At 39.0% G+C, this 13,347-nt stretch overlaps 1 protein-coding gene across 1 annotated transcript; it reads left to right on the top strand.

The window, feature by feature from the left end:
- Window positions 1–727: 727 nt before the first annotated feature.
- On the top strand, window positions 728–13,193 carry si:ch211-69b7.6 (neuroblast differentiation-associated protein AHNAK). The gene is made up of 5 exons (XM_067585502.1): window positions 728–1,597; window positions 3,756–3,811; window positions 3,940–4,060; window positions 5,097–5,266; window positions 5,486–13,193. The coding sequence occupies exons 2-5, from the start codon at window positions 3,809–3,811 to the stop codon at window positions 12,107–12,109; spliced, it is 6,918 nt and encodes a 2,305-aa protein (XP_067441603.1). The 5' UTR covers window positions 728–1,597; window positions 3,756–3,808; the 3' UTR covers window positions 12,110–13,193.
- Window positions 13,194–13,347: the final 154 nt, after the last annotated feature.

Below are 13,347 nucleotides of genomic sequence, written 5' to 3'. Positions count from 1 at the left end.
TACAGTCTTTTTAGTGCCAAAGTCCCTCTTTTTGTTACTATACTTCCACCTGCAGCTCAACAGTGAAACACTGTCCGAGGAAACACAAAGAGGGAATTTGTTGCTACAAAGACTGTAAATGTGTCAGATATCCACTTGATATGACTAACTCAGACTGATGAAGCCTCATAGAAGCTTCACATCAACTTTAAAATGACTGTGTGGACACACTGTGGATTTTGGCCTCCATCACTTACATTGAAAGCACATTTGAAGGATCTTTTAATATCCAGTATGAACAGGAGGAATGATTACAGCGAGGAAAACCTCTTTCACTGTTCACATGGACACCTGACTGCTGGTTTAAGACAGGCTTGAAAAATTGTGAAACTATCTTTTAAAGGACTTTGTCTTCAGTCTCACCTAAATCACACAGCAAACAACATTTGTTGTACCAAACATCAACAGACCAGCTTTCTTTGTACATCAGGAACTGTTTGCGCTGGGTGTCATGAATATTACACTGTACTCTGTTTTGGAAAATAAAATACAAAATAAGGATTTCACCTCACTAATCCAGGCGTATCCATGCAAAATGTTCAAGTTTATGATCTTTCTAGTGAGCTACTGTTCAGGCGTAATTACAAGTCTGTTCCAAAGTCTAATCTTTTCACTTTTACAGTATGTTTGATGTTTGGTGGTTCACTGCAGCTCAGCATGGAAGCACTGTCCAGGGAAACACAAAGAAGGAGTTTTGTACTAAAAAGGCTTTAACTCTGGAAGATATTCACTTGATTTGTCTAACTCAGACAAGCTGCTGAAGCCTCATATAAGCTTCACGTGAACTTTGGAATGTACAGAATGTATTTTTGCACAGACTGAGGACTGTGGATCCATCACTTATATTGACAGCACATGAAGTCAAGTCAGTTCTGTTTTATATAGCCCAATAATCACAAATCACAGCAGCAATACAACATCCTCTCTCCTTAGACTCTTGATTCAAATAAGGAAAAACTCACTAAACAAAACTTTAACAGGGACAAAATGGAAAAACCACCGGAAGAGCGGAGGAGTACGGGACAGACATCCAATAGATGTGACCAACAAAGCAAAATCACAGTGATACAGTATGGACAAACATTAGGAAGGGATCTCTGAATGGCCAGTGTGAGCAGGAGGAATGATAAGATTAAATGTTCATTTAGGCACCTGACTATTATTGTGAGACAGACTTGAGAACTTGTGTGTGTGTGTGTGTGTATTTACATTCATAAGTGCTTGTGGGAACAGACATATGGGGAAAAGTGAGTCAGAGTTGTGTGTTTGTGTTTGTGTTTGTATGCATGTGAGCTGCAGGTACTGGTAGTCAAGGTGTGTTTGCATGAGGGCGTGTGACGTGAATGTGTGTGTGTGTGTGTATGTGTGCGTTTGACAGTTCATGAGGGCGGGACGTCTAAGGTGGAACCCGTTTGTCTGCTTCAGCAGTCGTGCCCCTGACTGGCGCTCCTCTCCGCAGTCACAACCTGCAAAGCAAACAGCATGGACTGATAACTGTGCTGAAACTCAACTGCAACAACACAGAAGCCACCAAAACACCTGCCTGATGCTCACTAAGGTCAGTTTAATTTAAGGTGTCATTGTAAGTTCTCTTTTCAGCTGTGGGTTCATCCTGGGTGGTGCCTCATCTTTAAGGTGCAGTGTGCTGAGTTTCTGGTACCGTCATCCAGGTAGTTTCTGTTGAGCATCTGTACTGCTTGTCTTTGCTTCTTTGAGAAATTGTTGTACACTTTTATGGTACAGTTGTTTTCAATCTGCCCTTAACTCATCATGTTCAACCATGTATGTATAGAAACATTTGGTTTATTGGTAGGGTATAGTAAATTTTCCTCTTGACATACAGTCTGGTTTCAACTTTCTGTTCATCCAGCTGCTGTTTATTCTAAAAATCTCATAATCTGATATTCCTGAAAAAAAAGTAACATATCAATCTTATTTTAAAGAAGATTAATAATAATTAGTGCAGCATTTTTCTTGGCTAATTTTGGATTACATTGCTCATATTGAAACCGCTCTGCACTTTGCCTTCTTATGATTTAGAAACTAAAAACAGTGCTCCTGTCATGTTATAAATGAGCTGACGGCTCCAAATTTTGTTTCCAATGAGAAAAGAAAGCTGAGGAACGTTTTTGATCGTGCACTTGACATCCAGCTCTTGGTGATCGAACATTTTCACTTTGTTTGACTGATAGGCATCTGCACTTTGTCTGAGCTGTAAAATGTTTAATGTGTAACTTTTTATGGTAGTAATTAGCTGCTTCCTTTTTCTCAAATGTCACTGGGAGCTCTGCATAATATCAATTAAATGCCACAAATCAGAGTATTGTTTGTTTTTGGTTTTATGCAAAGAATGCAGAGGTCACTCATAGTGCAAAACCACCAACTGACAAAATCATTTCTAAACATTCAGGATTGAGGAACATTTTTCTACATTTAGGGTTTAAATTAATTAGGAATTATTATTATTATCATTGTTCCGTCTTCCCATATAATTGTAAAGTCTTGTGGAGATTTGGTGGTTCACAATTGTCATGTCTAAATGAAAGATGAGTTAAATTTGACCCAAATCTGTCCCAGCTGGACATTTTAAATACCTGACAACATATATTTTTGAAATTTATAGTAATTTGCTCTTTGATTTACATAACAATGAACACGATTTTAACATTCATATTTTTTTCGATATTTTGTTGTTGATCACACTGTATATCTTCTGCTTTAAAGGCACAGTGGTGCTGTATGAATGGTAGAGAAATTCTGTATTTTTCTGCTTTTTAATGTGAATGAGTTAAATCTAAACCGTAATGTCATGAAAAGACTTTCATTCTTGTTTTGATATATGTGGACGTATGGAGATGTGTGTAAACTGCAGCTAGGTGGTGATGTAGACTGAAATTCATTTTCATTCATCCAGCACATCTTTACACATCGTATCACATGAGTTTACATGAGCAGCGAGCATGGTGTGTTTGGATTCACTGGAAGTCTACCAGTTACCAGTGCTCAGCCAGGATTTCTGTACTAGAGAGAAATGGGTGTAGTTACTCTGACTCTGTGTGTTTACAAAAAAGGAAACACCCAACAGTAGAACACTTGTTTGCATCACTCTTGATAAACCTGTTCCTGGTTTTCATCAAGTATAGTGCGAGAGCCTCAAGGCCATAACTCGAATGCCTGAAAGATGCACCTCCTGAGTCACCTGGGTGTCTGAACTAACTGCATAAAGTAAAAAATTACACCATATACACCCTTACATTCTTTGTATTTTGTGTTGAGTATTTTTTGCAACTCCAGTAAAACTCCTGTTATCAGCACTGGAAATATGGAGATAAAATCACAGAACAGAAACAGAAACAGTCTTGAAACATACTTTTATAATTAAAAAAGATCTTTTTGCTTTTTAAAACACATTTTAATGAAAGACGTGAGAAAATGTGAATGTCTTTGAAACAATGTATTTTTTCCCGCCATATTTTCTTTTCTGTTTCTGCTATCACTACATGATTGCACCATCTTGTGTACAGTGTGTGGTCTGAACTGGTACCTGTATCCACCTGTTTCATCTGTTTCATAGAAGGCCTGCTAATGTTCTGCTGTTTTGTTTTATAGGCTTTAACATGAAACAAACATGCAATATGCTATAAGCTGCAATTGCTGTATATCATTTTCCCATAACAGCCGAATGTGTTTTCTAAGCATTTCATTTTCTCCTGCAGGTTTAATCCAAGGTGTTTTTTTCAAATGCCACGGTGACAGAAACACAACGATCATGGTACAAAACATCAATACATCATCTTAGTTCTATGATGGTTAAATTTTGGTTGCATATTGCTTTTTAAAGCTTGTTCTGTTACTAAGTGCTTCGGTTTTTAACATTTTATGAAATTTTTCTGTTTGCAGCCGGCACACCGCAGAGGGAGGAGCCTCTCTGACGCGCTGACCCTGGAGCAATCAGACGAGGGGGGGCTGGTTATTTCCAGTATCAACAACAGTGCCTCAGCCGGTCAGGGACTAAGGGAAGGTATGACCCTTGACCTTTTATCGCACCTTTCATCTTTGTTGCTTTTAACTGTTTTGAAAGTGACACATAAGTGTCTGAGCTTGAAAAAGTTTGAATAGTTGTTTCACACAAGAACATGACTTGCAAATGCAAGGAAATCTATTTTTATGTTTTAGACCAGTGTTTTTCAATCCTGGTCCTAGGACACACCTGCCCTGCATGTTTTAGATGTTTCCCTGCTCCAATACACCTGATTCAAATGAATGGGTCATTGTCAGGCTTCTGCAGAGCTTGATGAAGACTATACACAGAGTGTCCAGACATATAGAGTCCTTGTGATGCAATAGTCCTGCAATAGACACCGCCTTATTTAAAATGTGCGGTTGGTGTTGAGTTCTCAACCTGTTTGTAATTGACAAATCCACAAAAAGTTGTTTTTGTGTTGAATTTTATGGTAATTTTTAGGCTATAATTTGTGTTTTTAGATCGGCAGTATTGGACTGCGTTAAACGATCAGTTGTCTGTAATATTTTTGCTCCCACATACAATACCAGTCAACAGTTTGGACTTGCTTTCTCATTCAAGTGAATGGCTAGGTGTGTCCAAACTTTTGACTGATACTCTATATGTAAATGATTTGTTCAGATTTCTTGAGACACCTTTCAGTATTCCAATATATAACCACCACAAATCAACAGCAGTGTCAACACAACTGTAATTATATGGTTCATCAAGGTACTATTTAATACAGTACTGTTGTAATACATCATATAACAATGGACAGAGGTTTCAGTTTTTCTGGTCACTCAGTACTACAGATTGTAGTCAACATACAACATAATAGTTCTTTTTTAAAAGAACCTCTGAGAACATTCAAAAGTTAAAAACATAATGTTTTAATAATAATTATTATTTTACCCAATGGGCCAAACTTGGCACTGACAATGCTAGGGTGAGGGGTTTGAGTCCATTCAAAAAATACAGTATGAATTTTCCAAATATATTTAAGAATATTCTGAAACAAGCTTTTGTTATATGTTTAATTTTTATTTTTCAGGGGATGAAATCGTGGGGGCAACAATCGATTTTGATCAACTGTCAAAACAGGAGGTGTTAGAAGTACTGAAGCTGATGAAGCCGTTTGATGACAAGGTCCGAGTGCTCACAAAGAATAACTTGAGCAAGAGCCTCGGAAATCTGGACGAATCTTCCAGGAGTCCTGAAACGGTGGGTGGACTACAGATCATATCAAATCAAACATAAATAATTGTCTGATACATTTGTGTAGTAGTGGTCCACAGCACAATCCAAATTTGTTGATATGTCCTGCAAAGTTTTATAATATTCAAGTTTTTGTGTTGCAACCCCACGTTCTAGAGAACAGTTACAGGAATTATTGACATTATAGTTACATTCAAATCACCGTGTTTTGGCTTATATTTTTAGATGCTGAAGGATTCCTACAGCAAACTCTACAATGCCAAAATCAAGAAGTTCATGAAGGATGACTTGCCTTATGCCGAGAATGAGGAGGTAACTGCCAAGCCAACTGTAAAACATGACATGGAATTGCCTCGCCTCGGAGTAGACTTTGGACATCTGAAAACAAAGACACCAAACACAGACTTTGATGCTGATTCACAATCTGGTGACGCCACATTCTCTGCTGACACAGCTGGAGAATTAACAGATGGGAACAATCTGAACCTTCCACCACTGGGTCTTGGCTCGAATGATCCGGTTTTACGTGGAGGTCAGGTGAAAGTGGGCAGTAGAGTTCAGGTACCAACACTAAATGTCAATGCCAGAAGTTCACAGCTTAACGGTCCTGAATTCCATCTGTCCGGCACATTACCAGAGAGTCCAGATGTCAACACCACAACTGGTATACAACTGCCAAACACTGATAGTCCATCTGTTGACTTGACAATGCCAAACCATGAAAGACCTCAAATTGGACTGAAAAACAATGGAAGTTTCACAGCTCCACAAATAGGTATAGACTTAAAAGGTTTAGATGTTAGCAACCCTGACACAGGTATAAATCTTAATGGGGGAAATATCACTGGTGTTCCCAAAGTGGGCATTGAAGGAACAAACAAAAGATTGAAAATGCCAAAATTCAAACTGCCAGACCTGGGCCTCACTGAACCCGCTTTAGGTGGGCCAGAATGTGAGGTTGGGACACCAGACATTGAAGCCCCAGATGTTCCCACAGGTAAAATTCGTCACAAGTATTCCAAGAGACTGAAATACCCCGATCTAAATGTTGACAATCCTTCCGGTTATGTACAATCACCCAAGCTAAGTCTGTCTGGGAAATCCCCTGACTTTGGCCTGGAAACACCAGGTATGAATGTGTCACAACCTGATCTAAATGGGCCAGCCAATGACTTTCCTTCAAGTGAAGTCAAAGGGCTGCTTAAGAAACCCAAAATTGATCTTAAAGCTCCATATTTAGATGTGGATGCCCCATCTGGTAAATTTAGTATGTCCAAATTTGGGCTCTCAGGCAAAAGTGACGCTGATGTTAAAACCCCTGACCTAAGTCTCAAAATGCCAAAGATAAAAGGTGAGATTAAGGCACCTGATATCAATCCAGCCAAAGCTGACCCATCTGGGAAATACAAGGCCCCTAAATTCACAATGCCCCGATTCGATTTACCAAACATTGAAATTCCAGGTTTTAATGGAGATCTCGAGGGACAAGATGTGCAGTTGGCAGCACCAGAGCTGAAACCTGGAATTGCAGACCCAAATTTTGACTTAAATGTACCCTCAACCGACCTGGATATTTCAAGCCCATCTGGAAAACTCAAAATGCCAGGCTTTGGACTTTCTGGGCCTAAAGTTAAAGGCCCTGACTATCACATAAAGACTCCAGACTTGGATCTATCTGCTCCCAAGTTTAAAGAGGGTATGCATTTGCCTGGTATTGATCTCAAAGACCCAAAAGTAGGCCTTAATAACCCAGATGTGGATATTAATATTCCCTCTGGTAAATTAGACACTGATGCTCCCTCTGGCAAGTTTAAATTGCCAAAGTTTAAGCTCTTTGGCACATTACCAAAGAAAAAAGATGTGGATATCAATGCAGGGTTGAAAACACCTGAACTAACTTTGAAATCCCCAAAAATGAAGGGCATGGATTCTCCTGACTTGAGTGTACCAAAAATGGATTTCAAAGTTCCAAATTTAGACCTCCACTCTCCAGAAGTAAACATTGATTCACCCAAAGGAAAATTCACCTTGCCAAAGCTGAAAAAAAATCAGTTTAATCTATCAGGCCCAAAAAGACCAAATATTGATGTAGATGGATCTCTAAACAGACCAGACCTGCCATCAGGTGGTCTTGATATGAATTTGTCAAAGCCACAGTTTGACTTTGATGCACCTTCACTTGATTTCAAAGGTCCAAATTCAGAGCTGAAAATCCCTGATGCCAACATTGGAAGGCCGTCAGGAAAAATTAAGATGCCAAATTTTGAAATGCCAGATTTTGGACTCTCAGGACCAAATCTGAGAGGGCTTAATGGTAAACTAGGTACTCCAGACTTTGATCTTTCAGCCCCCAAATTTAAAGGGGCTATTGGTTCTCCAAGTTTGAATTTGCCCGAGATGGACCAACCCAAACTAGACCTTACTGGGCCAGATGTCAACTTAGATATGCCCTCAGGTCAATTCAAAGTACCAGCAATGAAGGAGCCAAATATTGACTTGAATGTTCCTGACATGCATATTGATGCCCCCACTGGCAAATTTCGAATGCCTAAATTAGATCTTTCAGGTACACTGCCAAAAGGACCGAATATGGCCATTAACACAGATCTGAAGTCACCAGATTTTAGTGTGGAAGCTCCAAAGATAAACGGTGGAATTGACACCCCTGATTTGGACTTACCAAACATGGACCTTAAAGCTCCCAAGTTAGATATGAACACTCCAGATGTCAACATTGGTTCACCCAAAACAAAATTTAAAATGCCCAAACTAAAGATGCCTAAATTTAGCCTTCCAAGCCTAAAAGGACCTGAAATGGATGGAAACTTAGATGGTCCAGATGTTGATGTAAATGTACCCAACATCAATCTCAAAGGTCCTAAAGCAGACCTAGGAATGCCAGATGTTGATATTGCTGGTCCGTCTGGAAAATTCAAAAAGCCAAACTTGAACCTGCCTGATTTGGGGCTTTCTGGTCCAAAGTTAGATGGGCATTACTTGGACCTCAAATCTCCTGACCTAGATTTCTCTGGTCCTAACCTCAGTGGTGGAATAAATGTACCAGATCTGAACATGCCCAAGGTTGGCCTCAAAAGCCCAAAACTGGACTTCAATGCCCCAAATGTCAACTTAGATATGCCATCAGCTAAAATGAAAATGCCAGAGATTCATGCTCCAGACTGGGATGTTAATGCTCCCTCAGGCAAATTGAAAATGCCTAAATTTAATCTTTCAGGTACATTGCCAAAAGGACCACATATGGACATAAACAGTGATCTGAAGTCACCAGATTTAAGTCTGGAAGCTCCAAAGCTAAAGGGTGGGATTGATACTCCTGATGTGGACTTACCAAACATGGACCTTAAAGCTCCCAAGTTAGATATGGACACTCCAGATGTCAACATTGGTTCACCCAAAGCAAAATTTAAAATGCCCAAACTAAAGATGCCTAAATTTAGCCTTCCAAGCCTAAAAGGACCTGAAATTGATGGAAACTTGGATTGTCCAGATGTTGATATGAATGTACCCAACATCAATCTCAAAGGTCCCAAAGCAGACTTAGGAGTGCCAGATGTTGATATCGCTGGTCCATCTGGAAAATTCAAAAAGCCAAACTTGAACCTGCCTGATTTAAGGCTTTCTGGTCCAAAGTTAGATGGCCCTAACTTGGACCTCAAATCTCCTGATCTAGATTTCTCTGGTCCTAACCTCAGTGGTGGAATAAATGCACCAGATCTGAACATGCCCACGGTTGGCCTCAAAAACCCCAAACTGGACCTAAATACCCCAAATGTCAATTTGGACATGCCATCAGGCAAACTGAAAATGCCAGAGCTTCATGCTCCAGATTGGGATGTTAATGCTCCCTCAGGCAAATTGAAAATGCCTAAATTTAATCTTTCAGGTACATTGCCAAAAGGACCAAAGATAGACATTAACACTGATCTGAAGTCGCCAGATTTAAGTCTGAAAGCTCCAAAGATAAATGGTGGAATTGATACTCCCGACGTGGACTTACCAAACATGGACCTTAAAACTCCCAAGTTAGATATGAACACTCCAGATGTCAACATTGGTTCACCAAAAGCAAAATTTAAAATGCCCAAACTAAAGATGCCTAAATTTAGCCTTCCAAGCCTAAAAGGACCTGAAATTGATGGAAACTTTGATTGTCCAGATGTTGATATAAATGTACCCAACGTCAATCTCAAAGGTCCTAAAGCAGATTTAGGAATGCCAGATGTTGATATCGCTGGTCCATCTGGAAAATTCAAAAAGCCAAACTTGAACCTGCCTGATTTAAGGCTTTCTGGTCCAAAGTTGGATGGCCCTAACATGGACCTCAAATCTCCTGATCTAGATTTCTCTGGTCCTAATCTCAGTGGTGGAATAAATGCACCAGATCTGAACATGCCCACGGTTGGTCTCAAAACCCCCAAACTGGACCTAAATACCCCAAATGTCAACTTAGACATGCCATCAGCTAAAATGAAAATGCCAGAGATTCATGCTCCAGACTGGGATGTTAATGCTCCCTCAGGCAAATTGAAAATGCCTAAATTTAATCTGTCAGGTACATTACCAAAAGGACCACATATGGACTTTAACAGTGATCTGAAGTCACCAGATTTAAGTCTAAAAGCTCCAAAGCTAAAGGGTGGGATTGATACTCCTGATGTGGACTTACCAAACATGGACCTTAAAGCTCCCAAATTAGATATGGACACTCCAGATGTCAACATTGGTTCACCCAAAGCAAAATTTAAAATGCCCAAACTAAAGATGCCTAAATTTAGCCTTCCAAGCCGAAAAGGACCTGAAATTGATGGAAACTTGGATTGTCCAGATGTTGATATAAATGTACCAAACATCAATCTCAAAGGTCCTAAAGCAGACCTGGGAATGCCAGATGTTGATATTGCTGGTCCGTCTGGAAAATTCAAAAAGCCAAACTTGAACCTGCCTGATTTGGGGCTTTCTAGTCCAAAATTTGATGCCCCTAACTTGGACCTCAAATCACCTGACTTGGGTATCTCTGGTCCTGACCTCAGTGGTGGAATAAATGCAACACAACTGAAAATGCCCAAAGTTGACCTCAAAAGCCCCAAACTGGACCTAAATACCCCAAATGTCAATTTAGACATGCCATCAAGTAAACTGAAAATGCCAGAGCTTCATGCTCCAGATTGGGATGTTAATGCTCCCTCAGGCAAATTGAAAATGCCTAAATTTAATATTTCAGGTACATTGCCAAAAGGACCACATATGGACATAAACACCAATCTGAAGTCACCAGATTTAAGTCTGGAAGCTCCAAAGATAAATGGTGGAATTGATACCCCTGACTTGGACTTACCAAACATGGACCTTAAAGCTCCCAAGTTAGATATGAACACTCCAGATTTCAACACTGGTTCACCCAAAGCAAAGCTGAAAATGCCAAAATTAAAAATGCCTAAAGTTTATCTACCAAGCTTTAAAGGACCTGAGATTGATGGCAATTTAAATGGCTCAGATATCGACATCAATGCACCCAATGTCAACCTCAAAGTGTCCAAAAGTGGCTTTGAAATGCCAAATGTTGATTTTGGCAGCCCATCCAGAAAATTTAAAAAGCCACATTTGAAAATGCCTGAAGTGGGGTTTTCTGGTCCAAAGATAGATGGCCCAAACTTTGACCTCAATTTGCCAGATTTTAATGCCAAATTACCAAAAGAACCAAATTTGAACATAAATCCAGACTTGAAAACCCCAGATTTGAATCTCAGAGCTCCAAAGATAGAGGGTGGAATTGATACCCCAAAGCTAGGCTTACCAAACATGGACCTTAAAACTCCTAAGTTAGATGTGAACACTCCAGATATCAACATTGGTTCTCCTGATGCAAAGTTCAAAAAGCCAAAAATGAAGATGCCAAAAGGCCCCAATGTTGACATAAATGGGGATCTAAATATCCCAAATGTAGATATTGATGGTCCAAAAGGAAAATTGAAAATGCCCAATTTAAATATGCCAGACTTCAATACCAATCAGCTAGATCTTAGTGCAAAACGTCCTGATCTAGGTATAAATGGTAACATAGAACGACCTGAGTTGAAGGGGAGTATCACAGGTCCAAAGGTCAGTGCTCCAAACATTGACCTCAGCTTGCCTGAAGCGGGTATCCAGAATACACAGCTACATCTCAAATCTCCACAACTTGACATTAATGATCCTTCACTCAGAAAGCCTTCATATAAGAATCGGAGATCAGATATAGGGGGAAATATGAGAATGCCTGTCCTGGACATAGATGCAGATATCAGACGTCGTCACACTGAAGGGAAGTCACCCAGGAACAAATCAAGGTCCAGCTACCCTGTGATGGGTGCTAATTTAGGCCACCATATTGATTTCAACCATTCAGATCTCAACATTGATGATTTCACAGGAAAGCATCATGTGCCTAAGGCCAGAGGTTCAACACTGGACCTCCAAGCATCACATAACTATAGACAGATGAGCTCCCGATCTGGTGTTGGGATTGATATGAGGGACCCCAGACACGCTAGAAGAAGAGTCCCAGCTGGTGACATTAATATGCATTCAAGGCACCAGAGAGCAATGCAGCCTATAACTGACGTACGTTTGCCACATTTCTCTCAAGACTCAAGAGTAAAAGTGCCTTCAGGCAGTTCAGACGGATATTACGTCACTGTTTTCCCCACACAAGCACAAAATCAAAAAATGCCAAATCGTAAATACAACACACTTGGGGGGCTTGACTTTAATCCAGGAAATGTGAACCTTGAAGTTCCAGCTGAACACTACCTAAAAGGGTCAACATTCTTCTTCTCCAACCTCATGTAAGATTCAAACAACAGATGTAAGAGGTACCAAATGTTTCTTTGAGTGAGCCTTTGTATCAGGTTTATTTATTGTGACTTAAGCTGTTTTATGTTGTATGTATGATTTATGTTATGTATATTAATGAAACGTGTCACTGTCTGTCTCTAGAGTGATTTTTTTGTACATGTACCTTTGTGATGATGCATAACTTCATTGTACTGCAGTATTCTTGCACTTGTTTTATATATAAATTTGAGCTTTTTCATATTTTGTAATACTGAGTGTTTATACCATACAATACATGCTTGACAAGTAGGTATTATTTCTATTTACATTAAAAGTTAAACCTCCTGATATTGTTGTAGCACCCAAAGACTCAAGTCCCCAAATTTTCTTCCCAGTTCACTTTTGATGTTATAAAACTCAAGGAGGAAATTTGTGGATTTGAGGGTGCTACTGGGTACTATAACATGATGTAAGTTGTTCTTATATGTTAAAAACTGAATGTTAAAATATGTACAGTTATGCATAGTTTAATACCATTTGTAACATGTCTATGCTTTTAAAAAAATATATTTGATATTCACTGATGTACTGTATATAGTTGACACTATTAAAACGATATTAACAGTTTTACCTTCTACATTTTTGAACATATAATGAAATAATAATGAAATTGTTAAGATAAGCATAAAACCTTAAATATCAACAATCAACTAGCTAGCTAGCTGACCATGGAAACTTTGAACCTGGTTAAAATGGATGCATAATATATTGTTTGTATATTCTACCAAAAATTAAAAAACAAAAACAATTGATTTGTTTTCTACTTTTATGAAGCTTATACATTTTCAGTTTTTGTTGACATTGTCTGAAAGGTGTTATTTTATACTTTATGCTATTTATTGAGGTTGTAGTGGGTGGTTGTGGTATACTGGAGTATTATATTGAAAAGTGTAATATTCACAAGGGGGACAAAATATTCACTATACCACCACCACCCGCTACGACCTCAACAATAAATATAAAGTAGAATTATCACCTTTCTGACAATGTGAACAAAAACTGAAAATACATAAGCCTCATAAAAATAGAATTTATGGCAGAGCTGTTGTATTGGATTGAATTAGTGTGCACGGGCGTTTCTAATAAAGTGCTTGGTGAGTGTATTTTCATTAAGTTTATATTAATTTCAGCCTATTACACAGTTTCTTAAGTAAAATAATGTGCCCTGTCATTGTCTTTTTGTAGTCAGTTAT

This window comes from Thunnus thynnus, chromosome 3 (assembly GCF_963924715.1).
Source record: "Thunnus thynnus chromosome 3, fThuThy2.1, whole genome shotgun sequence".
Lineage (NCBI taxonomy): Eukaryota > Metazoa > Chordata > Actinopteri > Scombriformes > Scombridae > Thunnus > Thunnus thynnus.
Note: the sequence above shows the minus strand (reverse complement) of the source record. Positions and strands in the feature narration are given on the sequence as shown.

Coding starts and splice junctions, on each gene's coding strand:
- si:ch211-69b7.6 (XM_067585502.1), top strand. Junction 4,061..5,096: donor CGGTCAGGGACTAAGGGAAG/GTATGACCCTTG, acceptor TTTATTTTTCAG/GGGATGAAATCGTGGGGGCA. Junction 5,267..5,485: donor CTTCCAGGAGTCCTGAAACG/GTGGGTGGACTA, acceptor TTATATTTTTAG/ATGCTGAAGGATTCCTACAG.